At 43.7% G+C, this 19,107-nt stretch overlaps 2 protein-coding genes across 4 annotated transcripts; both read left to right on the plus strand.

Moving 5' to 3' along the window:
• Nucleotides 1–269: 269 nt before the first annotated feature.
• Nucleotides 270–12,390, plus strand: LOC135489144 (structural maintenance of chromosomes protein 3-like). Its single transcript, XM_064774345.1, has 23 exons — nt 270–409; nt 909–984; nt 1,294–1,332; nt 1,687–1,826; nt 2,063–2,142; nt 2,481–2,677; nt 3,102–3,358; nt 3,482–3,646; nt 3,746–3,867; nt 4,187–4,331; nt 4,648–5,081; nt 5,389–5,530; nt 5,769–5,919; nt 6,395–6,544; nt 6,773–6,842; nt 6,975–7,248; nt 7,364–7,547; nt 7,810–8,057; nt 8,664–8,807; nt 9,117–9,347; nt 9,465–9,642; nt 10,544–10,650; nt 10,860–12,390. The coding sequence occupies exons 1-23, from the start codon at nt 395–397 to the stop codon at nt 10,929–10,931; spliced, it is 3,621 nt and encodes a 1,206-aa protein (XP_064630415.1). The 5' UTR covers nt 270–394; the 3' UTR covers nt 10,932–12,390.
• A 904-nt stretch (nt 12,391–13,294) lies between these two features.
• On the plus strand, nt 13,295–16,845 carry LOC135489090 (protein fem-1 homolog C-like). 3 transcript variants are annotated; one of them, XM_064774251.1, is made up of 2 exons: nt 13,295–13,445; nt 14,670–16,845. In XM_064774251.1, exons 1-2 carry the CDS (start codon nt 13,424–13,426, stop codon nt 16,598–16,600), a joined length of 1,953 nt encoding a protein of 650 aa, XP_064630321.1. In that variant the 5' UTR covers nt 13,295–13,423; the 3' UTR covers nt 16,601–16,845. The 3 variants fall into 3 exon arrangements, with proteins under 3 accessions (XP_064630321.1, XP_064630323.1, XP_064630322.1); XM_064774253.1 differs by having other exon boundaries at nt 13,300–13,386; XM_064774252.1 differs by lacking the exon at nt 13,295–13,445 and adding an exon at nt 13,626–13,862.
• The last annotated feature ends 2,262 nt before the right edge of the window (nt 16,846–19,107 follow it).

Raw genomic sequence — 19,107 nt, forward strand, 5'->3', positions numbered from 1 at the left:
ACTTATTCACATTTATGCCCGAGACGTTTCCCGCCAAAAAGTTTTAAATTCAATCACTATCATGCTCATATCAATGAACATTAACTGTCTGGATTACTGGTAATCTGAGAGATATCATACAATTGTTTGGAGGCGGCTCTGCTCTATCATCGAGTCAGAATAAATTGTTACCATTTCAACTGGATTTTTCCGCCAAGAATGATTTCTCCGTTTATGCAGATTTATACTTTTTTCCTTGACAGATGCGACGGCATTGACGCCATTTTGTTTGCGGGAAAAAGAAAGATCAGGAGAATTTCACCAAAACAAAATCACAATTTCTCCGAAATTATTGAAGAGGTTTATGATCAAATGCAAACATTTTGCATTATCAGGTTAATGAGAAATCAGAAACATGTACATTAAGCAGGTAAGCGTGGTTGTTCGCCTGCATTTTATATTGATAGGCCTATTTATAGTTTAATATTTAGCCAATTTAGGCCTATGCCCTGTTGCCTGTACTGTAGGCTGTATCATGACGTGTAGTAAAAATGCTGCCAAGTCCCGTTTAGTGCATGGCGCATGCATGCTCGATATGATATCTCTTGAAGCTGTGGCTGAACTAGGCCTTTACGTTGATTTGAAGTTTGTTTGAGCAATGTCTGACCAGTCACACGTCAGCATCGTTTTGGGATTGCTGAAATCTGCAACACGCATCGCAGGCTCCATATTTGTTTTGCCTTTTTAGGGATATAGAGGGCCACACCTCTGAAATTCTTTTGCAATCACTTTTTTTCTAATTAAAATAAAAAATTCCATGTGATGTCTGACATGAATCAAGAAAGTAGGCCAATTGGTTGATTATTAATAATATTATGAAGACTTTGTTTGACTTGAATCTTGAGTTTTATCTCTCAGTCTTGTTTCAGGTCATCATACAGGGGTTCCGAAGTTACCGAGATCAGACGGTTATTGAACCATTTAGCCCCAGACACAATGTTGTAGGTAGGTGGCGAGATCAGACAGTTATTGAACCATCTAACGCTAGACACAATGTTATGTAGGACCTAACGAAACAGTTATTGAACCATTTAATCCAAGACATAATGTTGTTGGTCAGTACCGAGGTCAGACACTTATTGAACCATTCTTCTGGGCTGGCAATGACTCACAGCAGATGCTGATGAGTACATGACACTTGTGGAACAACAGTGCTGTCTTGTAGTAAAACTTCAATAGAGTTGACCAACCTATGAGCTTTTTAAAAGCCTGTCCAATAATGCCGAATTTTGAATAGTTGGGGTTTTTTTTCAGTTGGACGGAATGGTTCTGGAAAGAGTAACTTCTTTTATGGTATGTACACTCAAACCATATTTGGTAGAATACAGGTGTCGGGGCCATGATGATTTTATTTTCACTCGCATCTGAATGTCTTAATTTTGATTTTTGAAGGGAAAAGTTGTTGTATTGATAGAGGAAGGTTTTATTGATTTCATCACCACTTACTTTCAATTTGAACATGTGACTCCTGTGAGCAATGTTCCAGGCTGAAAGGAAGAGGTACAAGCCAGTCACTCTCAGCTGGAGGAATTAACATAGCACACTTAATGTAGATTTTGAAATACTTTGGTCATGTTCTAACTGACCTTGAGCAGTTGGTTATATTGTCAGTGCATTGAATAAGTTGTTTGTTTGTGTTACTTGCAGCCATCCAGTTTGTCCTGTCTGATGAGTTCAGCCATCTCAGACCAGAGCAGAGGCAGGCCCTTCTTCATGAGGGAACTGGACCAAGGGTCATCTCGGCTTACGTGGAAATCATATTCGATAACTCTGACAATAGAATTCCTGTAAGTCTTGTGAAGTTAACCTGTTCTAGATTCATTTCACATTGTTGTCACTGATGCAAAGAGTTGCTGTCATTATTTGTCAATAAGCCTGATCAGATGAGTGAATTTTATGCCTTCGATTTGAAGACAAGCATTCAAGTATCATTAGGCCTACTGGTGCCTCATTGCTATTCGACCAACTGTTCTTGTGGTTGTAGCTGTGTATCTGTAACTCTTTCTTCTTTCCTTTTTCCCAGATTGACAAGGATGAAGTTGTCCTAAGAAGAATCATAGGTTCAAAAAAGGATCAGTACTTTTTGGATAAAAAGATGGTCACGTAAGTTTATTCAGATAAAATTTGCATATTTTTTTTCAATTCTTTAAATTTGGCTTGTTAAGCTGATGATTTTGGAGACAATGTTGGTTGATAAACGTTCATTCCAAGTTGCATTTTGCTGGTTCCAATCTTTGAAATTGACTCGCATTAAAGGCCTGTAGTGCATTAAAGGCCTGCAGCGCTTTGTTCCTTTTCTTGTGACTCAGGTAAACAAAAAGGAACATTGCGGGAGGGCAGTCATTACACCTACAGAATTAGAAATTTTCTAATTTAACTTCAATTTTCAAATTTTTGATTGATGGGAGGAGGCCTTTAAGATGTGTCTTTGTTTTTTTTAGGAAGACTGATGTGATGAATCTGTTGGAAAGTGCTGGATTCTCACGGAGTAATCCTTACTACATCGTGAAGCAAGGCAAGATTAACCAGATGGCCACTGCACCTGACTCGCAGCGTTTGAAACTGCTGCGAGAGGTTGCTGGTACTAGGGTTTATGATGAGAGGAAGGAAGAGAGTAAGATCATCCTCAAGGAAACAGGTGAGAGATGGCAAACAAAATGAGGATTGAATCAGATTGAGCTGGTGATGTACTTACTCAAATGCATTGTGATTACACACAACTAAAACAGGTTACAGCACCAGCTATCCTGTTATCTTTGAAACTTTTAACTGCCTCACCGATGAGATAATCAGAATATCATCTGTCTTGGTAATGTTTTGAAGACCCGGTGGCCATGTCAATTACATCTCTAATGATTGAGCTGGTCCAGTTCTGGTGGTGGCAGTGTATGAATGGGATGATGAGCTTTTATAACTTCAGTAAAAGTGGTGTCGCTAGTTTGTGTTGGGTGGCGTCCTTGGTTTTCAGAACATGCATAGTGTGATGAGATGATTTTGTTATCTTTCTGGTTTTCAAGCTCTCTGCCCTTGTTTGATGTGTGTATGTTTGTCTTCTCCTTCAGAGGGTAAACGGGAGAAGATTGAGGACTTGTTGAAGTACATTGAGGAGCGTCTTGCTACACTGGAGGAGGAGAAGGAAGAGCTGAAGGAGTATCAGAAGTGGGACAAGATGAGACGCTCCCTTGAGTACACTATTCACGACCATGAACTCCGGGATACCAGGAAGAAACTCGATGATCTACAAGAGAGACGAGAGAACAGTGGTGCACATACTCAGAAACTGAGAGACGAACAGCAAAAGGCCACAGACAAAGTCAAGGTAAGCATGACTGGATAAGGAAGACCCATGATCTCTCCTATCCGTAGTTTACTGTTGATGTATCACTGTAGACACATCAAGGTTTATTCCGCTCTAGCCTCGTCGACTCTGTTCTACTTTCAGGCTCTCAATAAAGATCTCCGAGACATTAAGTTAAAAATGCAGAATTTGACAGATGAAAAAGAGCAACTCTCGGCTGAGAACCAGGACTTTATGAAGAGAAAGGCAAAGCTGGAGTTGGATATAAAGGACATGCAGGATGAAGTGGAGGGAGACCGGAGTGCCAAGGTGAGCAAGAATGAGCTAGGTTCTTGAGAGCTTCAGCTCCTATCAAAGAGTTCTTTCTGTGTGTGTCTTACTGTAATTGGTTGTGTTTGATTGTTTCAGTCGAAAGCTGAGCATCAGCTGACAGCGTTAGAGGAGAGGATCGAGAACACGCAGCAGCTACTGCGAGACATCGTACCCAAGTATGAGGAGATGAGACGCAAGGAGGAGTCTGTCACCTCACAGTAAGGCTCAACAAGTTACTATAGAGCACTAGATGTCATGGACCAGTTTCATTACCATTGGTGCCTACGACGACATGAAGAGTGCAGTGATCAAGCTTGTGCAATAGAACTGTGTGGTCTCTGATCACTGATGGCTGCTTAAGAGGCTGTTGGTGTCTCTCCTCAGCTAGCCATTACAACACTCTCTGATGACTCGAGGGCTTGCTGCTTCTCTGTTTTTATGATACAGAAACTTTTAGCGTTTCCCATTGCCTACTCCTTTTGTCCATCCCTTGTTTGTGATGCTCAACTACAACTCATGTGATGCTTCCATTTCCAGGTTGGCGTTAGCTGAACAGAGGAGGAAGGAACTGTATGCTAAACAAGGCCGAGGTAATCAGTTCACATCACGGGACGACCGTGATAACTGGATCAAGAAAGAGTTGAAGTCTTTAACTAAAGCAATCAGAGACAAAAAAGACCAGGTGAGTGATGCTACATGTAGCACAATACCCTTTCGGTGAAGCCATCATCAAGTATTAACCTGGTGTTATGTACCCATTGAGCAAGGCCAACATCAAGCATTAACCTGGTGTTAATACGATAAGTGCAATATCTCACTTATTAGTGACTTGTTTTCGATGATATTTTTATTGTAGGTGCCCCAGGTAACGATACATCACATGTCAAACAGACTAAGTCGTCTTGAACGAGAACGATTTCCAATGTGTACTTGGTGCTTCGCATTTGAACTCTTGTGTTATTCTCATTTTGATATATTCCTGTTTTATGGTGTTTTAGATCAGCCGACTAGATGATGACCTAAAGCGTGATGGCACCAAGGCGGAGCAACTTGAGGCACAGATCTCTGATTATAACGATAAAGTGAACCAGCATCGTGACATCATCGACACGAATAACAAGTCTTACTACGAGATGAAGAAACAGAAGGACTTGCTGCAGAACGAGCGGAATCAACTGTGGCGACAGGAGAGTGCCATGCAGCAGAGCATGGCGACAGCGAAGGAGGAGTCGTCCAAGAAAGAACAGGCCCTCAGGTCGATCACTGGCAAGGCTGTTCTCAATGGTATTGACAGTGTGAACAAGGTGTTGCACCAGTGGAGGGAGCAGGGCAAGTTTCCAGATATCGTTGACGGTTACTATGGCATCCTTATTGAGAACTTTGAGTGCGAGAAGACGTTCTTCACATCAGTTGAGGTCACAGCTGGGAACAGGTGAGTGATGTTGGCACAACCAAACACAAACCAACATTCAAATGGCTGCAAGTTTGCTTGTAAAGCACATGTCTATCTCTCATAACAAAAGTAGGATTCGTTATTCAAAGTACTTGAAAGATGTCCTCGACCTGCGGTATCCTGGAAGACTACAGGAAGTCCCCTCTCACAGTTTCTCATGTAAGGCTTCCTTGAGTGGGATGTTTTATCCTTAAACCTGCCAAGTGGGGTCGATCTTTCCATTTGTAGAGACACCCGACTCGGCCATATTTAGCAGCACCTGTACTTGAAATTGTGTCTTTTCCAGGTTGTTCTACCATGTTGTCGACCATGACAAAGTTGGAACCAAGATCCTCCAAGAGGTCAATAAACTCAAGCTGCCTGGTGAAGCAACATTTCTTCCTCTCAACAGATTGGATGCCAGAGATACAGTCTATCCTGACACTAATGTGAGTCGGGTTGGGGGTGTGTGTTAGAGGAACCAGAGAGATGTGAGTCGAGTTGCTGGGGAGGGATGCAGGGTCGCCCAAGCGGCTGCAGGACATGACAACGATGATGATGAGAATATGCGAATGAGGAAAGTCAGTTTATTTATTACAAAGTATCATAACGACGAAGCGTTATTGTTGTGTGAATTATGAATTCTGCTTATTTTCTCATGAGATTCTTTGTTCTTGTGTTGTTCAGGATGCCATTCCCATGATCAGCAAGCTCGAATATACAGACAAGTTTGCCAAATGTATGAAACACGTGTTTGGCAAGACACTGATTTGTCGTAACATGGAGGTGGCCACACAGATTGCTCGCACACAGAATCTCGATTGTATCACATTGGATGGTAAGTAGAACAATTCAGTCTCTTCATTAACAACACCTCTGCTTTGACAAGGGTGCCACAGGAGAGCCCTTGTCAAGGGTGCCACAGGAGAGACCTCGACAAGGGTGCCACAGGAGAGCCCTTGTCAAGGGTGCCACAGGAGAGACCTCGACAAGGATGCCACAGGAGAGACCTCGACAAGGGTGCCACAGGAGAGACCTCGACAAGGGTGCCACAGGAGAGCCCTTGTCAAGGGTGCCACAGGAGAGCCCTTGTCAAGGGTGCCACAGGAGAGACCTTGACAAGGGTGCCACAGGAGAGCCCTTGTCAAGGGTGCCACAGGAGAGCCCTTGTCAAGGGTGCCACAGGAGAGACCTCGACAAGGGTGCCACAGGAGAGACAAGCTGGCAGTCTCAGTGTCGGTAAAAGAGATGTTGTAGTCGCCAATGGGCCCTTGTTTCAACATTTAGAATAACTCTGCAATTGTATGTTACAGGTGACCAGGTTAGCAGAAAGGGGGCGTTGACTGGTGGTTACTATGACTCGAGAAAGTCACGTCTGGAGCTACAGAAGGGCAAGACGGAACTTAAAGATGAAGTGAGGCGATTGGAGAGGGACTTTGCTGAACATAGGACCAAGTTACAAGATATCCTTTAGAAAGAGGTTTCAGGGTAACAGGTCACCTCACATGCAGACCATGGAGAAATGTGTACAGCCAAACTGTATTCCAAAATCTTATTTCAGTTATTCTATCGATCAACTAACCCAAGTTGGTTGTTTTGATATGCAGTGTGTGTGACTTGTAGTCTGTCCTTTAGTTTGACCTCATCTCATCAAAATCATTACAAGTGCTGTTTTCCTTGACCGTTTTCACCTATTGAAGGTCAGATCAACAACCTCGTCAGCGACATGCAGAAGATGGAGACGAAGAACAGTAAGAACAAGTAAGTAGGGTTGAATATGAGTAGTCTTGGTGTGACCATCGCTTTATCACCTTGGATCAGGCTCGTTGATACCCATAGGAGCAACTTGGGTGTATGTGACTAATAATGATATTGGCTGTCAATTTGTTTCAGGGATAACTACGACAAAATGCGAGGTGATGTGCGCCTTATGAAAGAGGAGTTTGATGCCATTGAGAAGGCCAAGCCACAGAAGGAGAGAAGTCTGAACAGTTTGAAGAGTAGTTTAGATTCAATGAAGACAACTGCCCAGTCGCTGACTGATGAGCAGGGCTCGGAGCTCCTCTCACAGCTCTCCGTCGACGACCAGAGGGAGGTAGATACTCTGAACGACCAGATTAAACGCCTGACCAGGGAGAATAAGGAGTCGTTAAAGGAGAGGATTAAGGTGAGACCATCTGAGCCAGGATGTTACCTGCTTTGCTTTGTCTCAGGACTCTTGTAATGACATGTGTTTATATCCACATGCCTCAAGTCAATATCTCCTTTCTACCTCCTTGCAGTTGGAAGCAGACAAGAACAAACTGGAGAATCTCCTCAATAACAACCTGATTCGCAAACGCGAACATCTCCAACTTGACCTGCAGGAAATCTCTGTTGAAGATCGCCGGCAGAAACTTGAGACGTTCCGAGCAGAACTGGAAGTGATTGATATGAAAATATCTGAGTACAAGGATCGATCAAGAGGTGGGATTAGATAGTTGCTTAATGTCTTCACTGTTTATAGGTGGTGGGGCAGGCTGGTCAAATGGCAGAACCTCGTGATAACTTGGCTGTCCACATAATCACACACCCTCACCATACCTCAAAACCAAATTTTCCAGGGAACAGAAGATAGATTCGTTATTCTAATAAAATTGATGTAAATTAAAAGAAAGTTCTATTTTTCATGAAATAACTACACCAGAAAAAACCTGTGGTGAATACCGTAAACTCGTTAAAATTTCAGTGCTTGACGATCTGATTGATGAACAGAGCAAACATCAACGAGATTGTCAGCATTCTCTAGAGCATTGGAAAGCAAAGGAACGCGAGCAACAGGAGCGTATAAACGATGACGCCAAGGACCTCGAGAAAATGACCAATAAACAGAGTCTCTTGCTTAAGAAGAAAGATGAATGTATGCGCAAGATTCGAGAACTTGGCTCACTGCCCAGCGACGCATTTGAAAAATATCAGGAACATAGTCTCAAACAGGTACAGCTAGCTCTGTTGTCGTCGGACTGTAGTTGAACGCATTTGAAGTTTGGTTGTTTGTCATTGTCCTTTCCAGCATGTTAAGACGAGAGTTTTTTATACCTTGTTTCGCGAACCCGCCGCTTACGAAAATTACAAAAAAAAATTTTTTAGGCTATATAATAGGCTAGGAATAATGGCGGTGTGGTTTTCGTTGTTCCATTATTTGGTGCGTAGTTCAAAGGTGAAAAATCCAACGTTTATTGATTTTTTTTATTCAAAAATTGTGGGGAAAAAATTAATTGTAAAATAAATATTTTTTATTGCCTCTCAGAAATTTTACCAGGATAGGTTCGTGAAATCAAAAAATCTCTGAAAAAGAAAAAATTTCGGACCACCGCTCAAAAATCTTAATAAAATGTTCGCTAAACAAGGGATTAAAAAACTCTCGCCTAAGGAAAGAAACATGTTGTGTGATGTGATGAATGTCATGATTCACTCTCTCTAATCCAAACATACAGTGTTAAGCTTGTTTGAGGTTGTGTTTCACATGATGAGGAGGCATTCCTAACATGTGACTGAGGTGAAATAGTTCCAAGAATAACTTTTCATTTCTCTGATTTTTAGCTTTTCAAAAAGTTAGAACAGTGCAATCAGGAGTTGAAGAAATACAGTCATGTGAACAAGAAGGCTTTGGATCAGTTTGTAAACTTCTCTGATCAGAAAGAGAAACTTCTGAAGAGAAAGGAAGAACTCGACTCTGCTCACACGGTACGTATTAAGACTCATGACGGTTTACCTTGATCTTTGAACTAAACTATGTCCGCACACATATATAAAGTTGGTATCATTCAGTGGGCTGATGATGGCTGGTGCCCTCATCTCGTTACCACTCACATATTGCAGGGTCAGGTCAGGCAAAGCAACCTCCACGCGGCCAGCAGGGGGTCATAAGCCAAAGCCGTATTCGGAGGGAGAAAACCGTGCCATGCCTGACTAAACTAACACTTTAACATTTAGACCGCAGCTATTATTTCAAGCCAATGTATCTTCATCCTAACAGTGCTTTCTCCTTCCTAGTCTATCCTAGATCTGATGAAAGCCCTGGACCATCGCAAGTACGAGGCCATACAGCTGACATTCAAACAAGTCTCTAAGTACTTTACCGAGATCTTCAAGAAGTTGGCACCCAAGGGGGATGCTGTGTTGGTGATGAAGAAGGGTGAGCAGGAACCATCCGAGGGTGAGGATAGGAGCCAGCAGTCTGGACAGATGCCACTTGTTGAGCAGTTCACTGGAGTTGGAATCAAGGTAATCAGTTTCAATGGCTTGACTACAGCATTTCTCATTTTCCTGGGTTAGCTTCTTGGATAGAACATGGTCAACTGCAATTGAACCAGCGAGTTTTAAAACTTTCCTTCTTTACAGGTGTCGTTCACTGGTGTGCGTGCTGAGATGAAGGACATGCAGCAGTTATCTGGAGGACAGAAGTCCATGGTTGCCTTGACTCTCATCTTTGCCATCCAGAAGTGTGACCCAGCACCTTTCTATCTTTTTGATGAGATTGACCAGGCTCTTGATGCCCAACACAGGAAAGCTGTTGCAGGTGAGAATATGGGCAATTTTGGTTGTCTTGCTGGCGATCTATTCACGCTGTCAGTGGTCTTTAAGCAGTGTATCCAGAACCCTATATTAGATCCCTTGGATCTGCCCTATATTGGATCCCTTGGATCCAGAGCCCTATATTAGATCCCTTGCATCTGCCCTATATTGGATCTGGGGCCCTATATTGGATCCAGAGTCCTACATTAGATCCCTTGCATCTGCCCTATATTGGATCTGGGGCCCTATATTGGATCCAGAGTCCTACATTAGATCCCTTGCATCTGCCCTATATTGGATCTGGAGCCCTATATTCGATCCAGAGTCCTATATTAGATCCCTTGCATCTGCCCTATATTGGATCTGGTGCCCTATATTGGATCCAGAGTCCTACATTAGATCCCTTGCATCTGCCCTATATTGGATCTGGTGCCCTATATTGGATCCAGAGTCCTACATTAGATCCCTTGCATCTGCCCTATATTGGATCTGGTGCCCTATATTGGATCCGCCCCATATTGGATCTGCCCTATATTGGATCTGCCCTATATTGGATCTGCCCTATATTGGATCTGCCCTATATTGGATCTGCCCTATATTGGATCTGCCCTATATTGGATCTGCCCTATATTGGATCTGCCCTATATTGGATCTGCCCTATATTGGATCTGCCCTATATTGGATCCAGGGTCCCTTGGATCTGCCCTATATTGGATCCAGGGTCCCTTGGATCTGCCCTATATTGGATCCAGGGTCCCTTGGATCTGCCCTATATTGGATCCAGGGTCCCTTGGATCTGCCCTATATTGGATCCAGGGTCCCTGGATCTGCCCTATATTGGGTCCAGAGCCCTATATTGGATCAATGAAATATCTCCTCAGCATGTGTTATAACTTATCTTGCAGACATGATCCATGAGCTCAGTCAAGATGCACAGTTCATCACCACCACATTCCGACCGGAACTACTCGAGCACGCTGATAAATTCTATGGCGTCAAGTTCAGAAATAAAGTAAGTAGAAGCACTTAATGGCGGGCTTGGCACTCTGGCCCATTACTTTATGAACAGGTAAGTATGTGAAGCACTAAATGGTGGGCTTGGCACTCTGGCCCATTACTTTATGAACAGGTAAGTATATGAAGCACTAAATGGCGGCTTGACACTCTGGCCCATTACTTGTTTCTGGGTTCTCTAATACTAATGGAGTGTCTGTGTTTCAGGTGAGTCACATCGAGTGTGTCAGTCACACGGAGGCTGCCGACTTTGTAGAAGACGATTCGACACATGGCTGAGCTGCGCCCTCTATACCCTCCTGCTGGAGCCATATCAGATCTTGCATTTAGGGCTCAAACCCTTTGAATATTGAGGTGCATATGACATTCATTCTGTTTGTGTTTGTTTTGACCGTTTCTGGAGGGAATTCTGTGTTGATAAAAGCCTGTTTAATACCTTACCTTTGAGGCTGCATGATTGTAGCTTGGCACTGGCAGGAGTAAGAGAATGTACTCGAGGACCTCAATACTGAATTCATTAATGGAGCCAAGGCGCGTGTGACCTTTTTTTACAAATACAGAGATTTAATGAATCAGAATCAGAAGCTGTTGTCCCTGCTGCTTGCAGAGTGCCAGTTTGCCATTGTTGTTGCTATTGGTTCAACAAACGTATCCAGATATGATAGCTGTGCTATATTGTGGATTATGGCCCCTTTATTTGTACAAAATATTTAGCAAATAACAAATTCAAAAGCATGTACGTCATGTTGTGTTGTTTCAATAGTGTGGGCAAAGAAGAGAAACAGCCATATGGTTTTATGTATAGGTCACCCCTCGGCTGAACAGTGCACTTTATGCTGTTCATGGAGGAGAGGACCAGATTGAGACATGTCCCTGTCATGTCCTACAGAAAGTGGCGGTTCTGTAGGCAAGAGCTGTAGTTGGCAGGAACTGGGAGGCAACAACTGAGGTCCTTGTTGGGAATCTTTCTGCACTGGCTACCTCTGTCTGGCAGTTAGGTTGTGCACTGCCATCTGCTTTGAATATGAGCCAAGGCAGGATCTTGTTGAGGCAACAGATTGATTCCAAAGGCTGTCCTAACATTGACTATGGTGTGCGATTAGGCACAGTTCTAATATACTGAGATGATCCTTAATCTTCTCTTTGATTTTCTGTGTGTTAACTATTTGGTATTTGAATCTATTCCTTTCCCCAGAAACGTTGGCTAAAACTTTTTTTCGAGCTCATACTCCTCGGTTAGCGTAGAGGAATTTAAACACACATGTTGACTGACGGTCAGTCGGTCGTTTATTTATACTTTTAATGTTAGAAAGTTTATAGTTTTGATACAAATGATTGTTAAATTAGAAAGTACAGTGTAAGCTACTCATCATGTTTTCACTGAAAAGCTTGGACTGTCGACCAAGTTTGGGAACAGGTGTAACACCTATGTTGTGTCCTGAAATGAGCCCACTTGCTGATAAGCGCTTGGGTTTTAACTCTGATATCATAACGTTTTAGGAGATAAGACATTTTGCTATCGACCCTCTGCACTCAACAACTTGATTGCAAGATGGTGAGGAGCTCCAAGCAATATGTCTTTCATAGCCAATCAGATTCTGAGAAACATTCGTCAAGTAAATGTCTGAAACTGCAATTGAATCATTTCAATGTTGTCATTTTATTAAAATTGAATCCATGTCATGTACATTTCATATTGAACAATGACCATTCATCTAATAAAACATTTCATTTCTCACTTTCATCCTTGGCTTATTTTTTTGTTTTTTCAACTGTCATAAAGCTTCCTGTTCATTTGTGCTGCATCAATGGCCCAGTGAATAGGACTGAAATAACCCAAATAGAGGTCCTATAAGGGGCCATCCATTTAGTATGTATGCACTGAAGAGGGGTCTAGGAATTTTCTGTACACCTGTACATTTTTTCCAAAATATCCGTACAGTGAGAGGGAGGGGGGGGGGGGCCTCAAAATCCTGTTTGATGCGTACATACGTAATGAATGGTCCCCATTATTCGACATTTAATTTGAGATGTTTTAGAATAGAAATTGACACCTCTGTCCTTATTATTGATTGTCTCACCCACACCGCTCGGGTGGAGCTAAAATATTGAATAAATGAAGGTTTTGGTCTACATTTTGGCTCCACTGTGGCAGTAGTACCTCCAGTTCGGTAACTATAAGGTCTGTCCTTGTCTGTTGGTTCATATTTGAAACAATGCCAGAGGTATCTGAGAGCAGAATGACATCAGGAATGATTTCTCGCACTCGCAGTGGCTTTGGCTGCCTTGGGAGTGTATGATGTTTGCGGCTATTTATTTTTCCGCGACAGAAACAACGAAAGCTTCGGAAATTACCGAACTCATCCGAAGTGACTACAGAAATGGCGCTGATCATTTCGACTCTTTCACCAGTCTCCTGCATTCACTCATTATAGAGACTGGTACTTGACGGCATTTCACTCGACATGAACTAGATAAGTGGGCGTCGGCTTCCGGTGTCTGGTCGCAGTTTTTCACCAAGATCGGCAACCTCGCACATAGGAATACCTGTGTACTTGGTATTGACAGTGCAGCCACTGTATGCACGGCTCGCCTCGGGTAAATCAACGAGGCCTCCTCGCTCCGCGGCGGATATGGTCGAGGTTGCCTGGACTACTGATCATTTTCTCCTGATCAATAATGAAGTCTGCTGTGAATGCCTCCTGGTTGCTCATCTGCATGTTCTAACATCATAGTAATGGCCTAGTTCATGTCTTCATAGGCCTACTACTATGTTGAAACAGATAATCAAAGGTATGATTCCATCCCCCCATGTTCTAGACGTCACTTCTAAGTTCTAACCCGATTATCTGTAGTGTAGGCCTATTTCTCATTGCATGATGGTGATTGTTGGCCTAGACCTGCTGGCCATGCTGACGCTCATGTCATGATGTGACACTTGACACAGGCCAATCAATGTACATCATCGTCATTCGGGGATTAGGCCTAGGTACATGACGAAACCTGTGGTGTACGTGGGTAACCGGAAAAGCGCCGACCGACCGACCGACCGACCGACTGACCTGCCAACCTACCGTCATATGCAGTATCCCTTTCGCTTCTCTATAGCACATGTATCTGTGTAGTGCCCAGCGCAATGGACGTGATGGAGTCCGACGTGTCTGACAGCAGCATCTCCAGTCAATTATACCGGGAAAACGAGCCCACGCGGTAAGGAACTGATAACGATACTCTAAAGATATGCTTTGTCTACATGGTCAGTGAATATAAAAACATAATTTGGGCCTAATCTATGCACTGTCGTTTTTCTACTCGAGTGTCTCGACCGATGCAATGCATGAACTGCAACGCGCAACATGCATTTGTTGTCATTTGACCAGCGCACGTGCGCTTGTTTACAATTTCATTTCACAGGATTGGATATATCACATTGACTTATGAGACCTGTGACTCAACTACGAAACTCCTTGGGTTGGTAGGTCGGTCAGTCGGTCGGTCGGTCGGTCGGTCAGTCGGCGTTTTTCCGGTTACCGTGTACGTGTATACTATAGATCCATGCACTTGATTGGGAACAACATTTACATAAGGTGGTGTTCAAGTGTTGATCGTCGTCACGTCACCATGCATTTTTACATTAGTGTAACGTGACGTGACGCGAAGTCTTCGTAAACGTTGTTCCCAATCAACTGCATCGATCTATAGATGTACAGTGCAGTCCAGCTCATATAATCGACACCTCTATAGGCCCCCGGCCCCTGCATCCTGTTGGCTCAGTATCATTAATTGTATGACAGGCTACGGTCAACATCAATCGAATCATCAAAGTTGCTCTTTATGACTGCTGGGTCATTGGCTCGAATATTCATTAAATTTGACTTGGAGTTTATTTGAAAAATTTGCCAAAGCCATCAGAATAAGTAGGAAGAAATTCAGTGGTTGCAAATCTCCTTCTTTTTTATTTTCAACTTTCCTGTTGAGCTGTGTAGCCTTTACCCATCTTTTTGTGTTGACTTTCAGGTTGTGCCTCTGACTGCAGCATGTCCCTGACTGAGCTAAATGCCTGTCTCAAGGATGTCTGGACCTGTACTGAGCACAACAATCTGGCCAGAGCAAAGACCAGGCTGAAACCACTCGACAAGGAGACCAAGAAAAAGATCATGACATTGAAAATAGCTGAGAAAACACCATTATTCCTTGCATGTTGGAAGGGGTTTGTGCACTTTGTGAATTACTTCTTGGACGAGTGTGGTGCAGACATTGAACAGAAAGGTATCTTTGAAGTTTCAGAAGATCAGTCGAGACATTTAGTCACCCCGTTATGGTGTGCTGCTGTGGCCAATAAGCTGGATGTTGTCAAGACATTGGTTATTCATGGAGCGAATGTGAATGGAGAGTCGGACACTAAGTCTACTCCTGTTAGATCAGCTTGTTTCATGACCAACATTGATGTGGTGAAGTATCTTGTGAAACAAGGTGCTGACATTCATAAACCTAATATCAATGGTGGCACTTGTTTGATCAATTCAGTCCAGAGTGTGACATTGTGTCAGTTCCTGGTTGACAACGGAGCAGATGTAAATGCCCAGGACAACTCTGGTAACTTAGCCTTGCACTATGCAATACGGGAGGGCAGGATTGACTCGGTCAGATTGCTGGTGAAGTGTGGCTCAAATGTTTTGATCAAGAATGAACTGGGAGACGATGCACTGCAGACTGCAAGTCTCCGAGGGTTTGACACCATTGTATACTACTTGTTGGAGGCATCGAAGCTCAGTGAGCAGAGGATCATTGATGCTTATGAGCTGATGGGGGCAAACTATGTAGATGAGAAACACGACATACCACAAGGTATACAGTTCTGGAAAAAGTCTTTAGAGATGCGACAAGAATTGTCTGAATTGGTTGAAGGAAAGCCTTATCCTAAAGACAACAACCAGGCTTATGAAAATGAAACAGAATTCAAAAATGTGAAAGATCTTGAAAAGATCATTTCATGTCCTGATGCTATTTATATGCAAGCATTGTTGATTAGAGAGCGTATTCTTGGTCCGAAACACAAGGACACCACGTTTGGATTGATGTATCGAGGTGCAGTCTACGCAGACACACACCGATATCAGCGCTGTATCGACATCTGGTCTTACGCTCTCCATTTACGACATGTGAACTTTGAGGCGCTCAATCATGAGACTATTTTCATCAACCTGCTCTCAATCACCAAGTTGTTCTGGGAGATATGGACAGAACAGCAGGATCATTCATCGGAGGAGGAACGTTTAAAGTTTGATGATGTCTGCCGTGTGATAGAAATATGTGTGGATCAGATTGAGAATAGTATAGAGATACCAGTAGATCAATCGGACATTAAAAAACTCCGTCACAAGGAATATTTCCACACTGTGTTACTCCTCAGTTTACACTTGCTCAACTTGATGTGTTACATGGAGCTTGAGGAAGAAAACTCCTTCAAGTTCCGTAAGTTAGTGCACAAGTTAATCGTTCTCAATCCTCTGGGACAACGAGGAGAACATCTGCTGCATTTGGCAACTGATTATAGGTCTTCAAGTGTTGACAACGAGGAATGTTCACGTCTACCAAATGTCAAGTTAGTACAGCTGCTTATCAACTGTGGCGCAGATGTGAACTGTGTTGACAGTCGTCGCAATACGCCACTGCATGTCCTTGGTCAAAGCTTGAAGCAGGACCGCAGCAGCTCTTGTCCATATGATAAGATAGCTGATTTGTTAGTGTTGCATGGAGCTCATGTTGATGCTTGCAACACTTTAGGGGAGGTGGCATATCAGGTGATGGTAAATAAGAACAAGATGATCGTACCATTTGATCATATTACTCTCAAGTGTCTGGCATCCAAGGTTATTCGTAAGCATGCATTGAAGTATGAGGGTGAGGTCCCCGAATCACTCAAACCATTCATTGAAATGCATTGAAGGATGAGCTGAGGTCCCCAAGTCACACAGACTATGTCTTGAAGTATGAGGGTAAGGTCCCTGAGTTACACAGACTTATGTATTCAAGTTTTAGGGTGAGGTCCCCAAGTCAAGCATATTCATGTACACATCGATACTGTGTTATCGACAGAAAGAACTTCTATGATATTTCGGGTGACTGGTTCCCCTCCATGTTGGCCTTGGTTGGGGAACATAATGATGATGTGAATAAATTCCAGTGTTTGAAATAAGTGTTTTCTCTTAATTCCTACCCAATTAGACTTCAAGCCGTAGGCCAAATTACAAAAGAAGTCGCATTCAATACCTCCTGAGATCTTTTCCTTTGAGGGAGTCAATGCACCAAACTGCAAAGGACCTGTGTCACAATGAATACCTATTGAGGTCTTTGGCTTTGAGGGAGTGAGTGATCATCCCGAGGTCTTTGTTTTGCAGTCACCCAGACTTGTAATAGTGACTAAACATTTGCAAAACATATCTTGCCTGGTCGGGATACTTTCAGACAGGCCAGGTGCCTCACATTGTCTCTGTGGCAGCAAGGCTGGCTGTGAACTGTCTTCTCTGTGGTCACATCGAGGTGCCTCACATTGTCTCTGTGGCAGCAAGGCTGGCTGTGAACTGTTCTCTGTGGTCACATCGAGGTGCCTCACATTGTCTCTGTGGCAGCAAGGCTGGCTGTGAACTGTTCTCTGTGGTCACATCGAGGTGCCTCACATTGTCTCTGTGGCAGCAAGGCTGGCTGTGAACTGTTCTCTGTGGTCACATCGAGGTGCCTCACATTGTCTCTGTGGCAGCAAGGCTGGCTGTGAACTGTCTTCTCTGTGGTCACATCGAGGTGCCTCACATTGTCTCTGTGGCAGCAAGGCTGGCTGTGAACTGTCTTCTCTGTGGTCACATCGAGGTGCCTCGCATTGTCTCTGTGGCAGCAAGGCTGGCTGTGAACTGTTCTCTGTGGTCACATCGAGGTGCCTCGCATTGTCTCTGTGGCAGCAAGGCTGGCTGTGAACTGTTCTCTGTGGTCACATCGAGGTGCCTCACATTGTCTCTGTTGCAGCAAGGCTGGCTGTGAACTGTCTTCTCTGTGGTCACATCGAGGTGCCTCGCATTGTCTCTGTGGCAGCAAGGCTGGCTGTGAACTGTCTTTTCTGTGGTCACATCGAGGTGCCTCACATTGTCTCTGTGGCAGCGAGGCTGGCTGTGAACTGTTCTCTGTGGTCACATCGAGGTGCCTCGCATTGTCTCTGTGGCAGCAAGGCTGGCTGTGAACTGTCTTCTCTGTGGTCACATCGAGGTGCCTCACATTGTCTCTGTGGCAGCATGGCTGGCAACTCGGCCTCGGCCCGGACCAACTCAGCCTCGGCCCGGACCAACTCGGCCTGGGTAAAAAACCAACTCGGCCTGGGTTATACATTTTTGTTTTTTTTGGTTTAATTTCTTCTTATATGTGAATATCAGTTGCACTCGTTTAGTTGGTATACCATAGTCTACCTTTCCTGTAAATTTGAAGATAATTCATTGGGCGATACAGGAGAAAATTGAAAGTTTTTCTGCTGATTTCAGAAGGGCCGGGCCGAGTTCGCTGGGGAACGACCTCTCCTATGCAATTCACGACCAAAATATAGACTAGACATGAGGAGCACTGGAGGTACCTGGAGTGGGCAGGCATAAAAACTTAGCATGCTTAGTGCTGATGTCATATTAAACTGCCGACATATTTTATCGGCAATTATAGAAAGACATTAAGATACAAGTGACATAAATACAAGTCATACTTGTAAACACGACTTTCCTTTCATATTAAGTTCTTATCTGACATCTATAAATCAAAACCTGGTCGTGTAATTCATACTCCCAGTCACTGGAGTGAAGACTGAAGACCTGCCACCTCAGTTCCAACTATAGCCGCAGACGATGAATTCATTTCACATTTCAAACCTTTCTTTCTTATTTGCATGTCATATTCTTATCCTCCGCTAATAGCTGTAATTAGCTGAGCTGGTAGGGGGGGGGGGGGGGGTATTCAAATCCTGCATCCACCCACAGATACACAACAGGGGAGCTAGGGAGGAAGGACTTTCGTTTAAACTGACCAGAACCAGGTATAATTGTCCTAAATGTCTGGTCCAGAGTAGTCTCTCTATGTAATTAAGGGTGACTTTGCTATCCTGCTCTCCTCAATCAGATGGACAGCTACACAAAACTAGAATCCTGGAGAAAAGACGACCTGGATCATGTCACATCTAGTCAGGACAAGGTACTGATTACATGGCACTTCAATCTTGTAGAGACATGTTACACCCTGTAATGGAACACGACAGACTCTGTCGTGGGAGGGCACATCCAGGGAAGACCAGTGTCAGACCCTGAAGAAATAATTGTGTACCCGTGGAAAGACCGAGGGATTCCTTAGACGCGACGTCAAAGTCGGAGAAAGACGCCACTTGATCTTCGCCTCAGATGACCAACTCGGCCTACTCAAGAACGCGAAG

This window comes from Lineus longissimus, chromosome 6, assembly GCF_910592395.1.
Source record: "Lineus longissimus chromosome 6, tnLinLong1.2, whole genome shotgun sequence".
Taxonomy (NCBI): domain Eukaryota; kingdom Metazoa; phylum Nemertea; class Pilidiophora; order Heteronemertea; family Lineidae; genus Lineus; species Lineus longissimus.

Excerpts from the sequence above, each read along its gene's own strand:
- LOC135489090 (XM_064774251.1), top strand. The coding sequence starts at position 13,424 with ATGTTGAAACAGATAATCAAAG. Across the intron at positions 13,446-14,669 it reads GTTGAAACAGATAATCAAAG|GTTGTGCCTCTGACTGCAGC; the intron begins GTATGATTCCAT and ends GTTGACTTTCAG.
- LOC135489144 (XM_064774345.1), top strand. Across the intron at positions 5,531-5,768 it reads CAGTCTATCCTGACACTAAT|GATGCCATTCCCATGATCAG; the intron begins GTGAGTCGGGTT and ends TGTGTTGTTCAG. Across the intron at positions 8,058-8,663 it reads AGGAACATAGTCTCAAACAG|CTTTTCAAAAAGTTAGAACA; the intron begins GTACAGCTAGCT and ends TCTGATTTTTAG.